Source organism: Hirundo rustica, chromosome 10, assembly GCF_015227805.2.
Source record: "Hirundo rustica isolate bHirRus1 chromosome 10, bHirRus1.pri.v3, whole genome shotgun sequence".
In the NCBI taxonomy this organism is placed as follows: Eukaryota; Metazoa; Chordata; class Aves; order Passeriformes; family Hirundinidae; genus Hirundo; species Hirundo rustica.
In genome coordinates, this window is record NC_053459.1 from 3839562 (window position 1) to 3854573 (window position 15012).

General features: G+C 42.2%; 1 protein-coding gene across 4 annotated transcripts in view; it reads right to left on the bottom strand.

Annotated features, from left to right (window-relative positions):
• The window catches only part of UGGT1 (UDP-glucose glycoprotein glucosyltransferase 1), a 38683-nt gene extending 25083 nt beyond the window's left edge, over positions 1-13600 (bottom strand). For 2 of the 4 annotated variants that reach the window (XM_040073794.2, XM_040073792.2), the window contains exons 1-12: positions 13547-13600; positions 10961-11096; positions 9146-9228; positions 8472-8602; positions 7509-7621; positions 6127-6301; positions 4738-4834; positions 4084-4162; positions 3783-3883; positions 2875-2974; positions 1740-1800; positions 68-159 (exon numbers count right to left, since the gene is read on the bottom strand). In XM_040073794.2, the coding sequence (XP_039929728.1) occupies positions 68-159; positions 1740-1800; positions 2875-2974; positions 3783-3883; positions 4084-4162; positions 4738-4834; positions 6127-6301; positions 7509-7621; positions 8472-8602; positions 9146-9228; positions 10961-11085 (1157 nt within the window). In that variant the 5' untranslated portion in view covers positions 11086-11096; positions 13547-13600. Of the gene's footprint in view, positions 1-67; positions 160-1739; positions 1801-2874; positions 2975-3782; positions 3884-4083; positions 4163-4737; positions 4835-6126; positions 6302-7508; positions 7622-8471; positions 8603-9145; positions 9229-9451; positions 9578-9752; positions 9788-10960; positions 11097-13546 lie in introns of those variants that run through there. The other 2 variants (XM_040073795.2, XM_040073796.2) reach the window with 2 other exon arrangements.
• Positions 13601-15012: the final 1412 nt, after the last annotated feature.

Here is a 15012-nt window from a genome sequence, read left to right on the forward strand (position 1 = left end):
TAATGCACAAGCAAGAGTCAAGTTTCTAAACAGAATGCAATTATGATGACAAATAAAACATTCCTACCTAAATATATCCTGAGTGTCTAAATCAATAAGTAGGCCATTGATGAATAGGGCAGAATCTCCTGGTTGCAATCCTAACGTCCCCTTGAAATACTGAAAAGAAGTAGGAAGCCATTAGAGAGTGCTCTGCACAGAAGATATTATTAAAGAGTTTAATGTTGTTTTTTTCCAACAGGTCTAGTTTTGCAGTACCAGTTACAAATTTCTATTTAGAGGCATGATGGGCACTGAAAGAGAAACATTGTATTTGGATATTTTACAACACTACCAAGATGAAGACTGTGAGCAAGGCAAACAGAGGAATAACAAAAGTAACACGTGAAGTACCAAGAACAGGAAAGGAGCTTCTGATCAGAAAAAAATTACATTGTTTATTAAATAAATAAGTTTCCCAAAGAAAAGCTGAGCGTTAAACTGTATCTTTCTGTGGATAATTACACAGTAAACTCTAACATAACAGTAGCAGTGAACTTAACTGTCAAATAATACCCACACAAAGTGAGTAGTGCAAAGAACAGCTCCGAAGGGCAGGGTTAGACATTAGCCTGGTCTGGATGTAGTAGCCCAGGTATCCTCTGAATAAAAATGAATCCACAAAATCATGGGTTTGTTTGTGGGCCAGAGTCTCCCCCAACACACAGCAGAAAGGCCAGCAGGGAGCTTTAGCTTGGACTTACATCCTATGCTTTGTCCCTTCCAGAACCCCATGGGACAAGAGTGTCAAACCCCGGCCCTTCTCCTCTGATTTCATCACTACTGAAAAAGGCATTTCTCTCTCAGAACAGGAACCTCAGGGGACTTGTAAGTAGCTTTGCATTTACTACTAGACTCACCAAATATCATTGATTAGATTTCTAAACAACATGTGAGTACTTAACATACACTGTCTCTTTTCAAGCAATACCAATTAAGACCGAAATGTGTGAATAGGGCAATGTAGCTCATACAGCAAACGCTGCTGTTTGCCTTTTTTTCATTACTATCTCAAACCCTTGTTTTGCACTCTATCCAGACCACACTACCTGGCATGTTTTAGTTGCACAAAGTTCTGTACAAAAGCCTGTACAAAATTCCCAGGTGGCTGTTGGTTTTTCCAGCACTCTGCTAATGCCAAGTACACAGCTGAGCTGTCTGAAACACTTCTGCAAATACAGAGCCTACTCAGTGACCTCCAGAGGCCCCTCATCACCTGGGAGGGGTTTATGATTCTGTTTCAAAACACATCTAAATTTAGCTGGTAAATTTTGTCCCTTCACTAGTTTTATTCTCAAAGCACCAACATTGGAACCATTTCCTCCACATAGTATGAATCATTCTAAGGTCACGGCAGGTTTTGAATTTATTCTGTGACTTCCTAGTGATCACTGATGTATACAGATATCTAAACATCATCTCAAATTGGATAATGAGAACTAATTCTCTTCTGCATTGTTAAAACTGAATGAAGATGCTTAATACAGCTGCCTTTCAAGAAACAAATTTCTAACAAGAGCAGTATTTTCATATTTGAGCAAAGAAGCTTAATTACGTTCCTCATCCATGCTTGAAAATCCGCAACTTCATCACTTCCCAGATGCATACTACAAAGTTGTGTGTGAAAATACTGGGTCATTATCTTGAGCAACACGTACGCAGAAGTGCAAAGTCACTGTGTTACTTTTTGGACACTTTACCTTTTGGTTCTCTTCAATTTCTGCTCGGAGTTCCGAAGAAACAACTGTTTTTGTTATGGCTCTACAAAAATAAAAACATCATGCTATGAATCCTCTTCCTGTTTATCTACTGGACAGCTATCTACTTATCCCAACTTCTGTACCTTACATATTAAGATAATTAACCTTCTAGTTAAAGAGATGCAGCAAGAAGCAGTTGCACTTGGTGACACCATTAAATAGCAAGATGCAGCACTTTTCTTGCACTGTATATCCCAGCAGCACAAAAATGTTAACCAGATGCCAACTCTTAGGGTTTAATTTCACATCAACCATAATAAAAGTGTGCAGCAGCCAAAAATGTAAAGATGGAGCTTGACAACAGAACATAGGGGATTTCAGTCCTCATGGTGGGTTCCCATTCCTTTCCTTACTTTGGATCTAGTGACTGTATCAGCCTGAAAACACTGTGAGATGCAATGCCTGCCTTCAGAAACTCTAAATAACACCTTAACATCAGGTCATGGGAAATATTACCAGAAATCAGTTTCTTTTTACTCTCATCTCAGGTGTATCTCCCACCTACTGAAAAAGGAGGAGGTTCTATAATATCTTCACGATCCAGGCAATGGAATTTATCAAAATAAATATATCTCTAGACTGGCTGGCCATGCCAGATCATTACTGAGTTTTTTGAAACTGATTTGAATATGTTAAAGACAGTCACTGACAAAGTGCAAAAACCAGTGGAATTGCACATCAGCCTCTGACATGACACTGGCTGGGTTGTTTGGCAAAGTGGATCCCAGAAGAAGAGTGGGACCCTGTGAACAGATAAATGTTAAGACCATTAAACAGAAAACCCAGCCAATAAATTCTTGAGGACTTCATGCAATAGGTTTAGATGCATTTCACAATCGAATAGCATGGACAATCCTGGCAAATTTTCTACCAGGCCACATCAGCTGCCAGCCAAGAAAAACACCATAAATCCTCTTTGTAACCATAGGCTGAAGAACTTCCCAGCATAAACATTCCCCAGTGCTTGCTTCCAGCTAAATGAAAGTCAGAATTAACCCAACCAATGCTGCTTGTCTCAGGTCTGCTCAGGGAAAGGAAAGTAGTAAAACTTTCTAGGAGTCAAAATGGAAGTTACCTGGCCTTTGTAGGAAAGTTCTGACTAAGATCTTTCATGACCATCAGAGCATCCACAGGGGGAGCAGTCAAAATGCGAGCAGCAGTTTGAAAACTCAAATCTTGCAAGTGAAAAAACAGAGGTCAAGAACTCAAAACTGAAAACAAGGCAATGCAGAGACATCTTAACTTTATCTTTCAACATTTTTGCATGTTACCTAAGGAAATTCACTTTCTATCTGCACCTATAGATATTTCTTTTAATCTCATCTTTGTATTCAACTTCTGTGTGTTGCCTTGAAGTAAGTAACCCTCTCCAGCTGAAGTAGTGTCTGCTGCCTACAGGTTGCTTCGCTGAATCCAGACTTTTTTTTTCTTTGGCTGAGGTGGGAGGTTCTGCCCTTCCACTGGATATAGGCAGATTCCCTGTGGCTACAACATACCTTCAGCCTTTTGAATTACTCTTTTTGAGAAGATGAAAAGCCTTTTCACGGGTTTTTATAGATGTTTTCCAGGGAATGAGGCCAGAGCAGCATGCAATTGACTCTGAAATACAGCTTTCTTCTGGTCTTGAGAAATCTCAAGATTTCACATCAGAAGTGTGATCATGGAAAGAAACTTTACATTCCTTTCATTTCTGCATTCAGCAGACCATACAAGCAGCCAGTTTAAGAGCAAGCAGCTTACAATACAGAAAACAATCTTCACGTCAGAAGTCCTGTGAAACAATCCTAAAAGCTACTTCAACAGGACTCTACAAAAAAAGGGGCACTTTAAAAAACCAAGTATTTTCCAAGTGAGACTGAATGCAGGAATTTACAGGCAAACTGTCAGCTGTACACACTAACAACCTCGATAGTGCAGAACACCAGAACACATATTTACACTGAGTTTTTGTAGACCATAACTGAAAGCCTCTATCCAGATTACCTTGTAGCTGCCATACTTTCAAAGGTGCCATTTCATTGGTACTCTCCACGAGGTGTTTTCTGAGCTCTTTCAGCTCTTCTGACAAGTCAGGATACAGCTGCCTAAAAGGACACAAGGGTCAAACAACTTCTGTGGGTTTCTCATAAGAAAGTCTGCTGCTAATTTAAAGAAACATACACATTAAAAAATTATGCTGCTAACATACACAGGAAACTCAGACACGTAAAAAATAGTAACAAAGCAAAAGTTGGGCATTTCTGCAAAAAGCTTTTTGATATGACAAAGTCCACCTGTGTTTTACCTTAGTTTTCCAAATAGGAATCCTTGCACTTCATCAATAGGGTCATCTTCATCTATGACTGTGGCATTCACATCTGTGCCTATAAACACACAGAGAACACCACTAGCACCAAGCTATTCACAAACAGAAACACGGGAGAATCTGGGGTTTGTTTGTGTGTGCACGTAAAGAAAAAGTACACACACGGATTACACTATCAAACTAATTTTGGCAGATGCATGAGAGTTTGTAGAGCAGAGACCAGTGTTCTACAAAAGCAGCAAAAGTAAAAAAAAAAAGCGCATAATTCTGTCTTCACCCCAAAAAAACCCAAAACTAAAATAACAGGAACAGGGAACACATTCTGCTCTGAGGGTGGATAAGTTAAGGCAAATTAAAGTAGAGAAATTTGCTTTACACCTGCAGAGTAGCTGGTAAAAAATGAGTTGTATTAGTAGTGCCATTACTAAGATCTAGTGCAGGGCCATGACTTCAGGATTTCACAAATGTGGAAGTGCCATGGCAAAGATCTGCTTCATAAGGAACCCCAAAAAGGGATTCCAGAGCCAAGGAAAGAAAAATATCTGCAATTCAGATATTGATAACAAAACGAGTATAAAGTTACCTCGGCAAAATTAAAAAGTTTACATTAAAATATTTAAAGTAATAATTCACCTTTCACCTGGGTATCATCCTTGGCCTTATATTCTGTACTTTTAATAGCCAGCTCTACACCATAACCAGAGAGGTAGACCTTTTCCTTGCTGGGATTCTGTAAGGAAAAGCCAACACTGTGATATTGCCATCTTTCTTTGATCCAAAACATAAAAACTACCACTTCCCAAAGCTAAGAAATCTCAATCTGGTATTTCAGACATAACAAGTATCAAGAAACAAACACTGTGAGTGACTCTGCAGTAACATTCTCCAGTAATTTTATTTCCTACCATTTTTCAACACACTCCTTGAAGTTCAGCAAGCAAGAATTATCTCTATGAACCAAAAAAACCATCACAATCCACAGAGTAAAGAGGAACACAAATCAATGTTTTCAGGATTCAGTGTGTGAGCAAAGCAGAGGGAGATAAGACTCCCATCATCAAATCAGAGGGTGGAAAGGAACTTCAGATGTGAAGTTCAAAAATGAAACATTCACCACCGAGAATGACAAGAAATAAAATAATGACAAAAGACATCGTGCAAAATTAGTTCTGCCTTTAATGAGAGAAACATGATCACTTTCTAAAAGTATTTTGCAGTCTATAGGAGTCACATAACAGCATCAGGATCTAAAGTGCAATACACTGAATTTTGAATGCAAATACTCCTCCCAACACTGATAAACAAGCTCCTTTCATAAAAGGAAAGTGGTGTATGCAATGTATGACTTTATTTTATGAAAAGTACAAGTAATAATAGAAATGAACCAGCTGATGCCTTTTTTTTTCACATTCAAGCCTGACTGCTACACTGCAGGTTTTGGCAACATTTAGTAAGATTCAGGTAACAAATCCAAGAACTCCAGTTCTTCATACCTCCATACCTTCTGAAATGCAGTTTTAAATACTAAACCATTGGCTATGCATGATTTAGTGGAGGAAGATGGAAACCAGGATGAACCGCACAAGAAATGGTAAGTGGTTCTGTAAAAAAAAATTACTACAGAAACAACGTCTTTCTTATGAAAATGGTACCTTAATGTTAATCCTTGCTTTTTATATCAAGTAACTGAAGTAGCTAAGTGGCCTGTGAAAGATCTGACTATTTCCTATGCTTTAATATGGGTAGAGAAACACTTTTTTTCACACTGAAGTCTCTAATTAATCTGGAATTTAAGTCTGGATTTGTGAAATTAAACAATCAAGAGATTTTAAATATTCTGTGTAACTCAGCTACAAGCATTAAAAAAAAAAAAAGTAAAACACTGAATATTCCAAGTAAATGAACAAGGACAGCAGGTGAACATCAATTGAAAGGGAACAAACCTGGGTCAGTTTTCCTTTTGAAAACCAAGGCCAGTGACTCTATTTCAAATCCTCTGTTACAATGCACAAATATACTTACAGCAATGTAGTGTCTGAGCACATAGGTGATTTCTCCTGCCTCAGCCTTTGAAACAAGCCTCCTGTGGTGTCTGTAGAACTCCTCTGAGCCAATCTCTGCATAAAGGATGACCACAGGACTCTCAGGGTTTGATGCCGGGTATTTGTGGTCCCCCTTGAACAGAAAAGGCTTTGGCCTAAGAGGAAACAGTGAAGAATGCCACAGTGTGAGTCACAGCATTTCCTCACCCGATGCAAAATGCACATTTTTTATCCTGTTTAATCATGTTTCACTGAATACATATGTCAAGCTATTCTCACATATTATATCAAGGCTGGCAGCACCTGGTGCACGTTGATAAAAGCTTTGTGAAAAATGAACATATGAAAGGGAAACGAGTGACTAAGAGCTACTTTGAATCTAATATGATCCTAATTTTAAAAATGAACAACTTCTCTTAAATTTCCAATTAAATTTCTCTCCCCATGGTGATTCATAAATTCTGTAGGAAAAATTAAAAAGGCTGATGGAACAGATGTGCCAAGGGCACAAATTCATTTGAACCTTGGCTTAGTATACAAGCAAAAAAGTGAATGGGATGTCTTTTTTCACTTTGTTTACATTTTGTCTAAAGTGCAATGAAATACTTAAAATATTCACAGTAAGTCAGAAGAATAACACGTGAGCTACAGATACCATATGCCTGCACATTGACAAAAAACTCTTTATGCTTCTAAGAACCAAATTACCAAGATTACAAAAATCACCCTGAAAACAAAAATGTTTTCCTATTATGAAAACAAACTGAAATGTAAGGATTTGGGTTGGTTTTGGTTGGGGTTTTTTTTAGTAAGTGTTACATTTTATACCTTTGTTTTTCTTATTAGCAGTTACAACCAAGTTCTGTTCTTGTAGAGAAATCTGAATTTTAAATATGTTACATGGTAAAGGTTTTCTTTGTCAATGCTGAGAAAACTACACAGAGAAAAAACACTGTGCATGCCTTCAGCCATTCATAAAACAAAAACATTCATAAAAACAATTTGTTACATTAACTCTCATTTGAATATGCAGCCCAGCTCATTCTATTTTCCCCGCAGGGGAAGGTTTTACACACTCCTGAGAATTCCTACTCTCCTTCTATAGTTTCCAGCTATTTCCAGCATTTGTTTCCAAATTTTCCTGCGCACATTCCTCTCCCTAGCAGGACTATCAAAGAGCAAGTGATAAGAAAATAATCATTTCAATCTGAATTAACACCAAGTAAGAGACTGCCACTCCTGTGCCAACAATGGACAGGAGAAATCAATACTGAAGAACATAGAAAAACCAAGTTTATTACAAAAGTGAGTCTAAGGATAAATGTTAACAGCTAATCCAGTAACAGGAAATTAAGCAAATACCTGTCTGAAGCTGCCTGTAAAAGGTTTCCAAGAGAGTCAAATTCACATGTTTTCTCCCCATGCACAACAAAAAACAGGGTACAGCCCTCTGGTGGAGATTCATCTGCTGCTATCTGTATAAAATATTTATAATAATGTAGGTTGAATGTTTGCCCTTAGAACAAGAGAAAATTATAACAGTGTAGCAGTGTAGCAAACAGTATTATTTCCTAAATTCCAAACTAGTACTTCTTCCATGTTTATGACATCATTTAAATGCAAAGTGAAATTGTAAGATGGAGAGTTAAGCCTAAACTTATTTTTCAGTCTGTTGCTATTAACTGTAAAGTGAGTTACAGGCACAGAAAGCAAAGTTTGCAATTGTAGGGGTTGTGGTTGAGGTTTGTTTTGGTTTTCTTTGTCTTAGACATCACAAACATCTGTATTTTTTAAATATCAAACCACAAAATTACTCCAGATGAACAAGAAAAATGTTTTACAGTATTACTTAAATAAACACATCCTAATGTGAGACAATTTGCAATGAATTATATGATACCTCAAGATTAAAAAAGAAGAGAGAACACAATGAAATTTTATTTATGAGTTCTAATCACTATATACACACATATATATGGATTGCTATCCTCAAGTAAGTTCAGCTGAGCAACAGGAACAGCAGCAGCATCACAAGTACCAATGGAGCCATAGAGATGGTCCTCACAAAAATCTTTGCACCAATTCTTAGTGCAGCAGGCACAAAGATCTGCAGGTATGTCAAAATGCCAAATCTTTAGCCTACTGCAGACAAAAATTCAGCACCTGATGAAATTTGTACATACATCCACTCTGTAGCTCAGGTGTACAGAGCTACAGGTATCAGTCCAGGTTTTTTATACTCTCAAATGTTTCCTTCCACAGCTCCCTCCTTCCTGAGCCTTGGTAAAGTGCTCTGCACATCACCTGAGCATTTCCTGCACTGACCTGTTGAAAAGCTTGAACTGCTGCAGAGTAGGAGCGCAAAGACAGGGAAAACTTCAACAAATTCTGCTGCAAAGGTGACAGAGTCTGGCAGGCCACTTTCAGCATTTCCTGGTAAGAAGCATAATCACTACCTGCAAAATCAAAGTACAAGCAGTTATCTTTCTATCCCATAGTCTAATTGAAGAGGGGCTTCTCATCTTAGTGTGATTTATACCAACAGAAGCCCATGACATTAATTCTGAGTATGCATGTGCCCATTCCTCCTCCAATTTCATTACAGCCAATTCCACAGATGGATGAGGGTGAATTTCAACAGAGACCCACAAGAGTACACTTGAATACATTCTTGAGGATGTAAACATGGGCAGGGGAGGAGGGAAACAGTTAAGAGCTGCCATTTCACTTCAGCTGAGAAACAGTAACACAGAGAAAAAGCATTTAAGAGATTTCACACTTCATGTTGAAAAAGAATCTAGCAAGCAAAATGTTTCAGACTTATCCACTACAGCTTTTGTCAAATGGCTATCCAAAAGCTTTGAGCACATTACAGCAAAAAATACTACTGAAATAAGTATTTTAAAAGTCAAATGAGGACTAACACAATGGAAGACAAAATACTGTGGTATATTTTTCAATTATCAGTCAGCATCAAGAAAAAGACAATAAAAACTTACCATCATGCTCAGCTGTCTTAATATTCTCACTGGCTTCAACAAAATTCCAGAATTTTTCTTGACCTTCTTCCGATAAAAATTCACTAAGTAAGATGAGAAGAGTGAGCTAGATCTACAATTTTTCCCTGAAGTTACAAATCCAATACCTGGTAACGCTTTACAGAAAGTTAGCACCTACCACCTATCCGAGAAAACTGTGTTAACTAGGAAAAGCACTGCAGGAAAGCTAAAAACAAATAAACCCAAACAAATAACAGCTGCAGACCAGGAGAAGCACACAGTACATGAAAGCAGCTTGTAAGGCACCTGCTGATCCTTTAAATGCCACTAACAGGCAGCAGTGTCCATGCTGGCAGCTCTCCTCCCTAATGCATTTTGGCACTCTTTCTTTTATGAGAAACACACAGTTTTGTTTATTTTGCTGAAACAAACTGTAATTATGAGCTTGGGTGGGCCTTCTGCTTGCTTGTTCTTAAACAAGCTAAAGGAGAAGTCACAGCTGCAAATCATGTTCTAATTCCCATATATGAAGCATATAATTGGGTAGGTATGCAAGGTTAGATAATGAAATTCATCCTCTCAACATTGCTAACCACAAATACTGTACCACGTCCACACAAGTAACATAGTTGCCCTGCTAAGGGATGCTACAAGAGAAGATCTGGAGCCCGCTCACTGCCACAGTAACTCGTGTGTTCCAAACCAAGGGTCAGCGCTGCTCGAACACCTGGGTAACAAATGGCACTGCTGGGCTAAGTGCAGGCAGCAGCAGCAGTGATTTTACACTGCAGTGCTGCATCATGCTGCAGTTCATCCCAGGTGAACAATGGATCAGGTTTTTGGCACGTTATTTTGATTGTTTGCTTACTGCTCCGCACTCTCTTAGGCTGAGCTTTTCCCCAGCAGTGTCAGGGTACCTAAATCCTGGCATTAACACCTGAGCTTTGCATTTTACTGCTTAAGAAATTCTCAGTCCTCAGCTTCTCCAGAGAAGGTTACAGAAAAGTCATTTCACCTAGGACACACCTGTCCTCTGAATGAAAGCCATGCTCATGTGAATGAAACCCAGCAATGCTCAACTACTTTCATGTGAAACAATTTGCAGTAAAACAGACAAAATTCCACATTTGGCAATACCCTTAAGTGATACAAAACTAAGCACACACAAACTTAAAATTCTAAAAGTCCTACAGACGTCTCCAAAGTAAAATCAGACAAAATTAAACAATGGGGGATTTCAAAAGTCCTAAGCAGACTGGCACTGAAAAGAGCATTTCACTTTCTTTTTACATAACATCTTTTTTTAAAAAAGTCTTTAATACCATAGAAGAAATGTTCCCAGGGTGACTTGCACAATTCTTAACGGAGCAATTGACTTTAATCAATGCAAAACTCAGATGAACAAAGTTAAACTCCAGCTTCACCGAGCTAAATATACACAAGCAGCAGAAGCGTATCAAAACCACAACACTGAAGTACAATACATCCAGCTACAAAATCTTACAAGACCATGCTAAACTAATGTCTAATGCTTTGAGTAAAACTTCATAAGGCAAAAAATACCAAGTATGTAATTGTTTATTGTTATTAATGTTTGTTCTAATGCAAAATGGAAGAATTTATCACACAAAAAACCTGCTACTGTCTCCTCTAAAATACTCCTCAGAGCTCCACATGCACAGCAGTGATCATGTTCCCATGTTATTACTGTTGGTAGTGACCAGAAATCAAAGTGCCACACAACAAAGAGAACACTTTGCTTTATCCTCTAAGCATATTCTGATTTGACAATGAAAAAAGTCACAATGCACTTGCCTTGTTTCAAGGAGTAAAGGAGTTGAAGACCACTTTGTAGTTAGAGATGTTGTCACAGCCTTAGAATCTGCTTTTACAAGTGAAGAGCTGAACCAGATTCCAAGAACTGCAATAAGTAGTCCCATTTTATAGAAAACTGAAAATGACAAAAGAAAATAATTAGTCTTGCATTGTCTCTTCTTACAGGTACAGGATCTCAAATATATTGAGACACATGTTAAGATTTTAAGATTGCATTTAATGCAATACGTTAATGAGATGATCATCCTCTCACCCAGGCTCACAAAATCAGAAACTTGAAGAGAGGCAAGGGATTTACAAACTTACTTCTGAGATGCAATTAAATCTAAATCAATTCCAGCTTCCTCTGTATTTATGTTTTCAAATAAGCTTGCTTCTGTTCTGGGACACCAACACCACAATACTTGCTGCTTTAAGAGATATTGCAAACTGCACACATGTCAGATTGGGTGGGAAAACAAGCTGCTGTTCATTTTATGGGAGGCAAAATCACATCTTGTGTTAGCACAGACCCAGCAGCTGTGGACTAACCAGAGTCAGATGAGCCAGGCAAGGATGAGGTTCCCCAGTCGGGCCTTTAGGTTTTTGGGGGAATGAAGTAACAAGTATTTCCTGGCTGTACTAAGCACCACCAAATTCAAAAGCTGAAAAATGAATGAAATAATGCAAACAGACTCAAATGATACAACCTACTGTGAGAAATGAGCCCAAAAAAAAAAAATTATTCCATTTCTTTATTGTCCTTCATTTTCAAGCCTTTGTATGCTCTGGCCTACACACCAAAACAAAGCTGAGTGGAATTTCCTTGCCCACAACTCTTAAGCCTGTGGAAGAACTGAACTCTTCTGTTGGCTTTCCATTGCAGCCTCCAAAGGTTCACGCTTTTTTTGCCTCTCTCTGATTGCAGCACATTTATATTTACTACACCCCCAATATGCACTCAAGTACCCTTTCATTTCTTTATCTTTTTTTCCTGGATAACTCATTTTCCATGCCCCCCCTGCACCTGAAAGAACATCCTGCTGCAATTCTATATATATCACAACCTGTCAGGATCTAATTTCTGCCTCTTTTTTATTACAATCTCAATATAAAGAAGACTTACGTAGCTCTAAGCTACCTGTACGTATACATAAACAAACAAACCAAATCCTCTCCTCTTTAAAAGTTTACACCCCTCCAGCTAAATGTTTCCCAGCAATAGCTCAGACCTTGTTCTTTCTCTGGGGATAAAACCAGAAATTCCTGCTGTGATCTCCAAAGAGCAGCTTGGTCAGCTGCACACCACATTTGCTTCATGCCACACCTGGGAAGCAGACAGATGGCATCACAGAATGGTCAGAGCCATCACTCCCTGCGTGCAGAGGGGGAAGCTCAGCCAATATTTGCGGAGTGGAACGTTGGCTTCGGCCAAGTGCAACAAAAAAGCACAGTTCACAGCTCCTCCCGGAGATGGGTCCTTCTTATTCTCTGCAAATCATACCCTGGAGTTTGGAATAGGTAAATGAATACCAAGAACAGCACTCTCACGACTAAAGCTGCTATGCTGCTCTCTTGTGCCTGCTTTCCCTCCCTGGGAAAGACTGAAACAAAAGCCTTTTCCTGTACAAAATAGGAAAGAAACCAAAGGACAGATTTGTCACCTGACAGTTCAGCCAACTGAAAGCCTGCACATTAGAAATATCTACAAGTCCTCAATAATAGCAACCATAAAAGAAAGGAATGACCGGTATCTCAAAGAAAAACAGACCACGGAAAAAGAGGCGAGAGACACGGGAAGAGACGTAAGTGACACAAGGAGATCCGGCTCTGTTCCAGGTAACAAAGCAAAACCCAATCTGAATTATGACACCGCAAAGCAGATTTTTCACACCTCGGCTGTAAATATTTTTTTCCTCTTTATTTTTCTTCCAATTACTCCATTTAAAATACTCCTGGAAACGCACGCATCCGGCCTTGGGGAAAGGAATAAATCACCCCACACTTCGTCAGTGCCCTCTGCCATGCCCTGCGAGGTCGGCCTGATGGCAAGCGGGTGAAGGGCAAAGGAAAGCGAGCTGCTGCCGGGGCCAGGGCAAGCCCTGCTGCGGGCACAGCGCTGAGGCACCTGGTCCGACATGGGGCACGGCAGAGATCGCTGCGAACAGCGAGCCCTGAGCGAGCACGTCCTTTAAAGAGCTCACGCTGCCGCGCTACGGATGCTGAAACTAAACGATGGCGATCCCCTGCTTAGCCCATGACTAGAAATCATGTCACTGAAGCGCTGAGCAGCCGCACGGCAGCTCCGGGCCGCCCAGGGCTCAAAACACACATTAAACCCGAGCCGTCAAGGCGTTAATGGTGCGGGGCATCAAACCCGAGCACAGCCTCCGCCGATCCCCGGTGCCGCTGACAGACCGACCCCCGCGGGGCGCGGAGGCCGCTCGAAGGACCCCGCCGGTGTCGGCCCCGCGGCGAGGCTCCCCTCCGCGGGGCTCGCCCCGGCCGCCCGCCGCCCCCCGGGCCCGCCCCGCCGCCGCTCCCTCAGGGCCCCGCCGCGCCCGGCCGGTAACCGCGGTACCGCACCTGCGAGCGGCCGCGCGCCCGCCCGGCTCCCGCCGCCCGCGCCGCTTCCGCTTCCGCTCCGAGCCGGCGGCGCACGGCGCCCAGCAGTGACGGGACTGCCCTCAGCCCGAGCCCCGGCCCCGCGGGAGCGCCGCGGTGACAGCGGCGGCTTTTCCCGCACGCTTCTGTGCGGTCTCAGTTTCAGGAGGTAAAGCCCGAAGCAAAGGTGGAGTCTGTGTTTTTCCTGATATTAATTAGCCCACGAGCAGTCGGCAGCCCGTGCTGCTGGAAGGAGAGCCTGTGCAAACAACCGCTTCCTTCAGTTGCTCGTTTATTTACTGTGTAAAGACGGGGAGGACTGAAAGCAGCATATGGCATCGCACGGCAGCGAACTCTGCTCGTGGCCAGAGCTGCCTCAGCTGCTGTTCGCAGGGCTGTTCGCAACGCAAACACTTGGGTGTGCGAGGCAGACCTAGGGGTTACTTACGCGTTATCCTGAAATTTCAAAGGTTTTCTTCCTGGTATCATTTTAAAACATTATTAAAACTCTGAAAGTGGCAGGTGTCTGGCTGGCTTCATCTCTGAGCCTCAAAACATGAGAACAGTATCATGAAAAATGGTGTTCTGATGTGTCTGTAACCAAACCCGAGGCAGCCCTGCACTGGCGGTGTCTCAGGGCTGTGGTGTGCGTTGTCTCCAAAGCTTGTGGGTTTTGAGTATTATTTATTTTCCCCTCTATCTCAGTGATAGGGGAGGGTGGGGTGCCCTGCCCTTATCCCCTTGTCCGTTTCTAGTATGGGGGTTGGGGACTTCGGGGAATCCCCGCGGTGCGTTGGGTACCCCCCGGATTTTAGGAGTTTTGGGGTGCCAAGCCCCAGGGATCCCCAGTGCCCCCCATGTCCTTGTGTCCCTTCCCAGGATTGGGGAGGAGCACTTCGGGGGTCCCCCCGAGGGAGTTTTTTGGGACCGGCCGAATTATGGAGATTTTGGGATGTTTTTGAGGTGCTATCTCCCTCCGTGCCCTCTCCGAGGACCCCCAATGACTCCCCGCCATGTCGGCTTATTACTTCCCAGGATGGGTGTTGGGAACTTAGCGGGGGACTGTGAGGGGAGAAGGACGGTTTGGCCGGGTGTGGAGAGCAAGAACGGGGTGCGGAGCTCGGGATCGCGGCCAGAGCGGAGCCGTGAAGGCAGTGTGCGGTCCCTGGGGACAGTGCGCGGGTCCGTGAGGGCGGTGTGCGGCCCGGGGCTGACCGCGGCCTGTACCCGCCCACCCCGCGTCCCCTCGGAGACCTCGCCGAGCGCGGCCAATGGCGCGCTCGGGCACAGCACCGCCCCTCCCGCGCCTCGCGAGATCTGTGCCCGCCACTACCACGACGCGGACTACATCTCCCGGCGGCCCCGCGGGGCACGCTCGGCAGCCAATAAAGAAGGGGGAGACCTGAGTGGGCGGGGTTGGCCGGGGCCAATCGGGTGCGGGCAGCGGA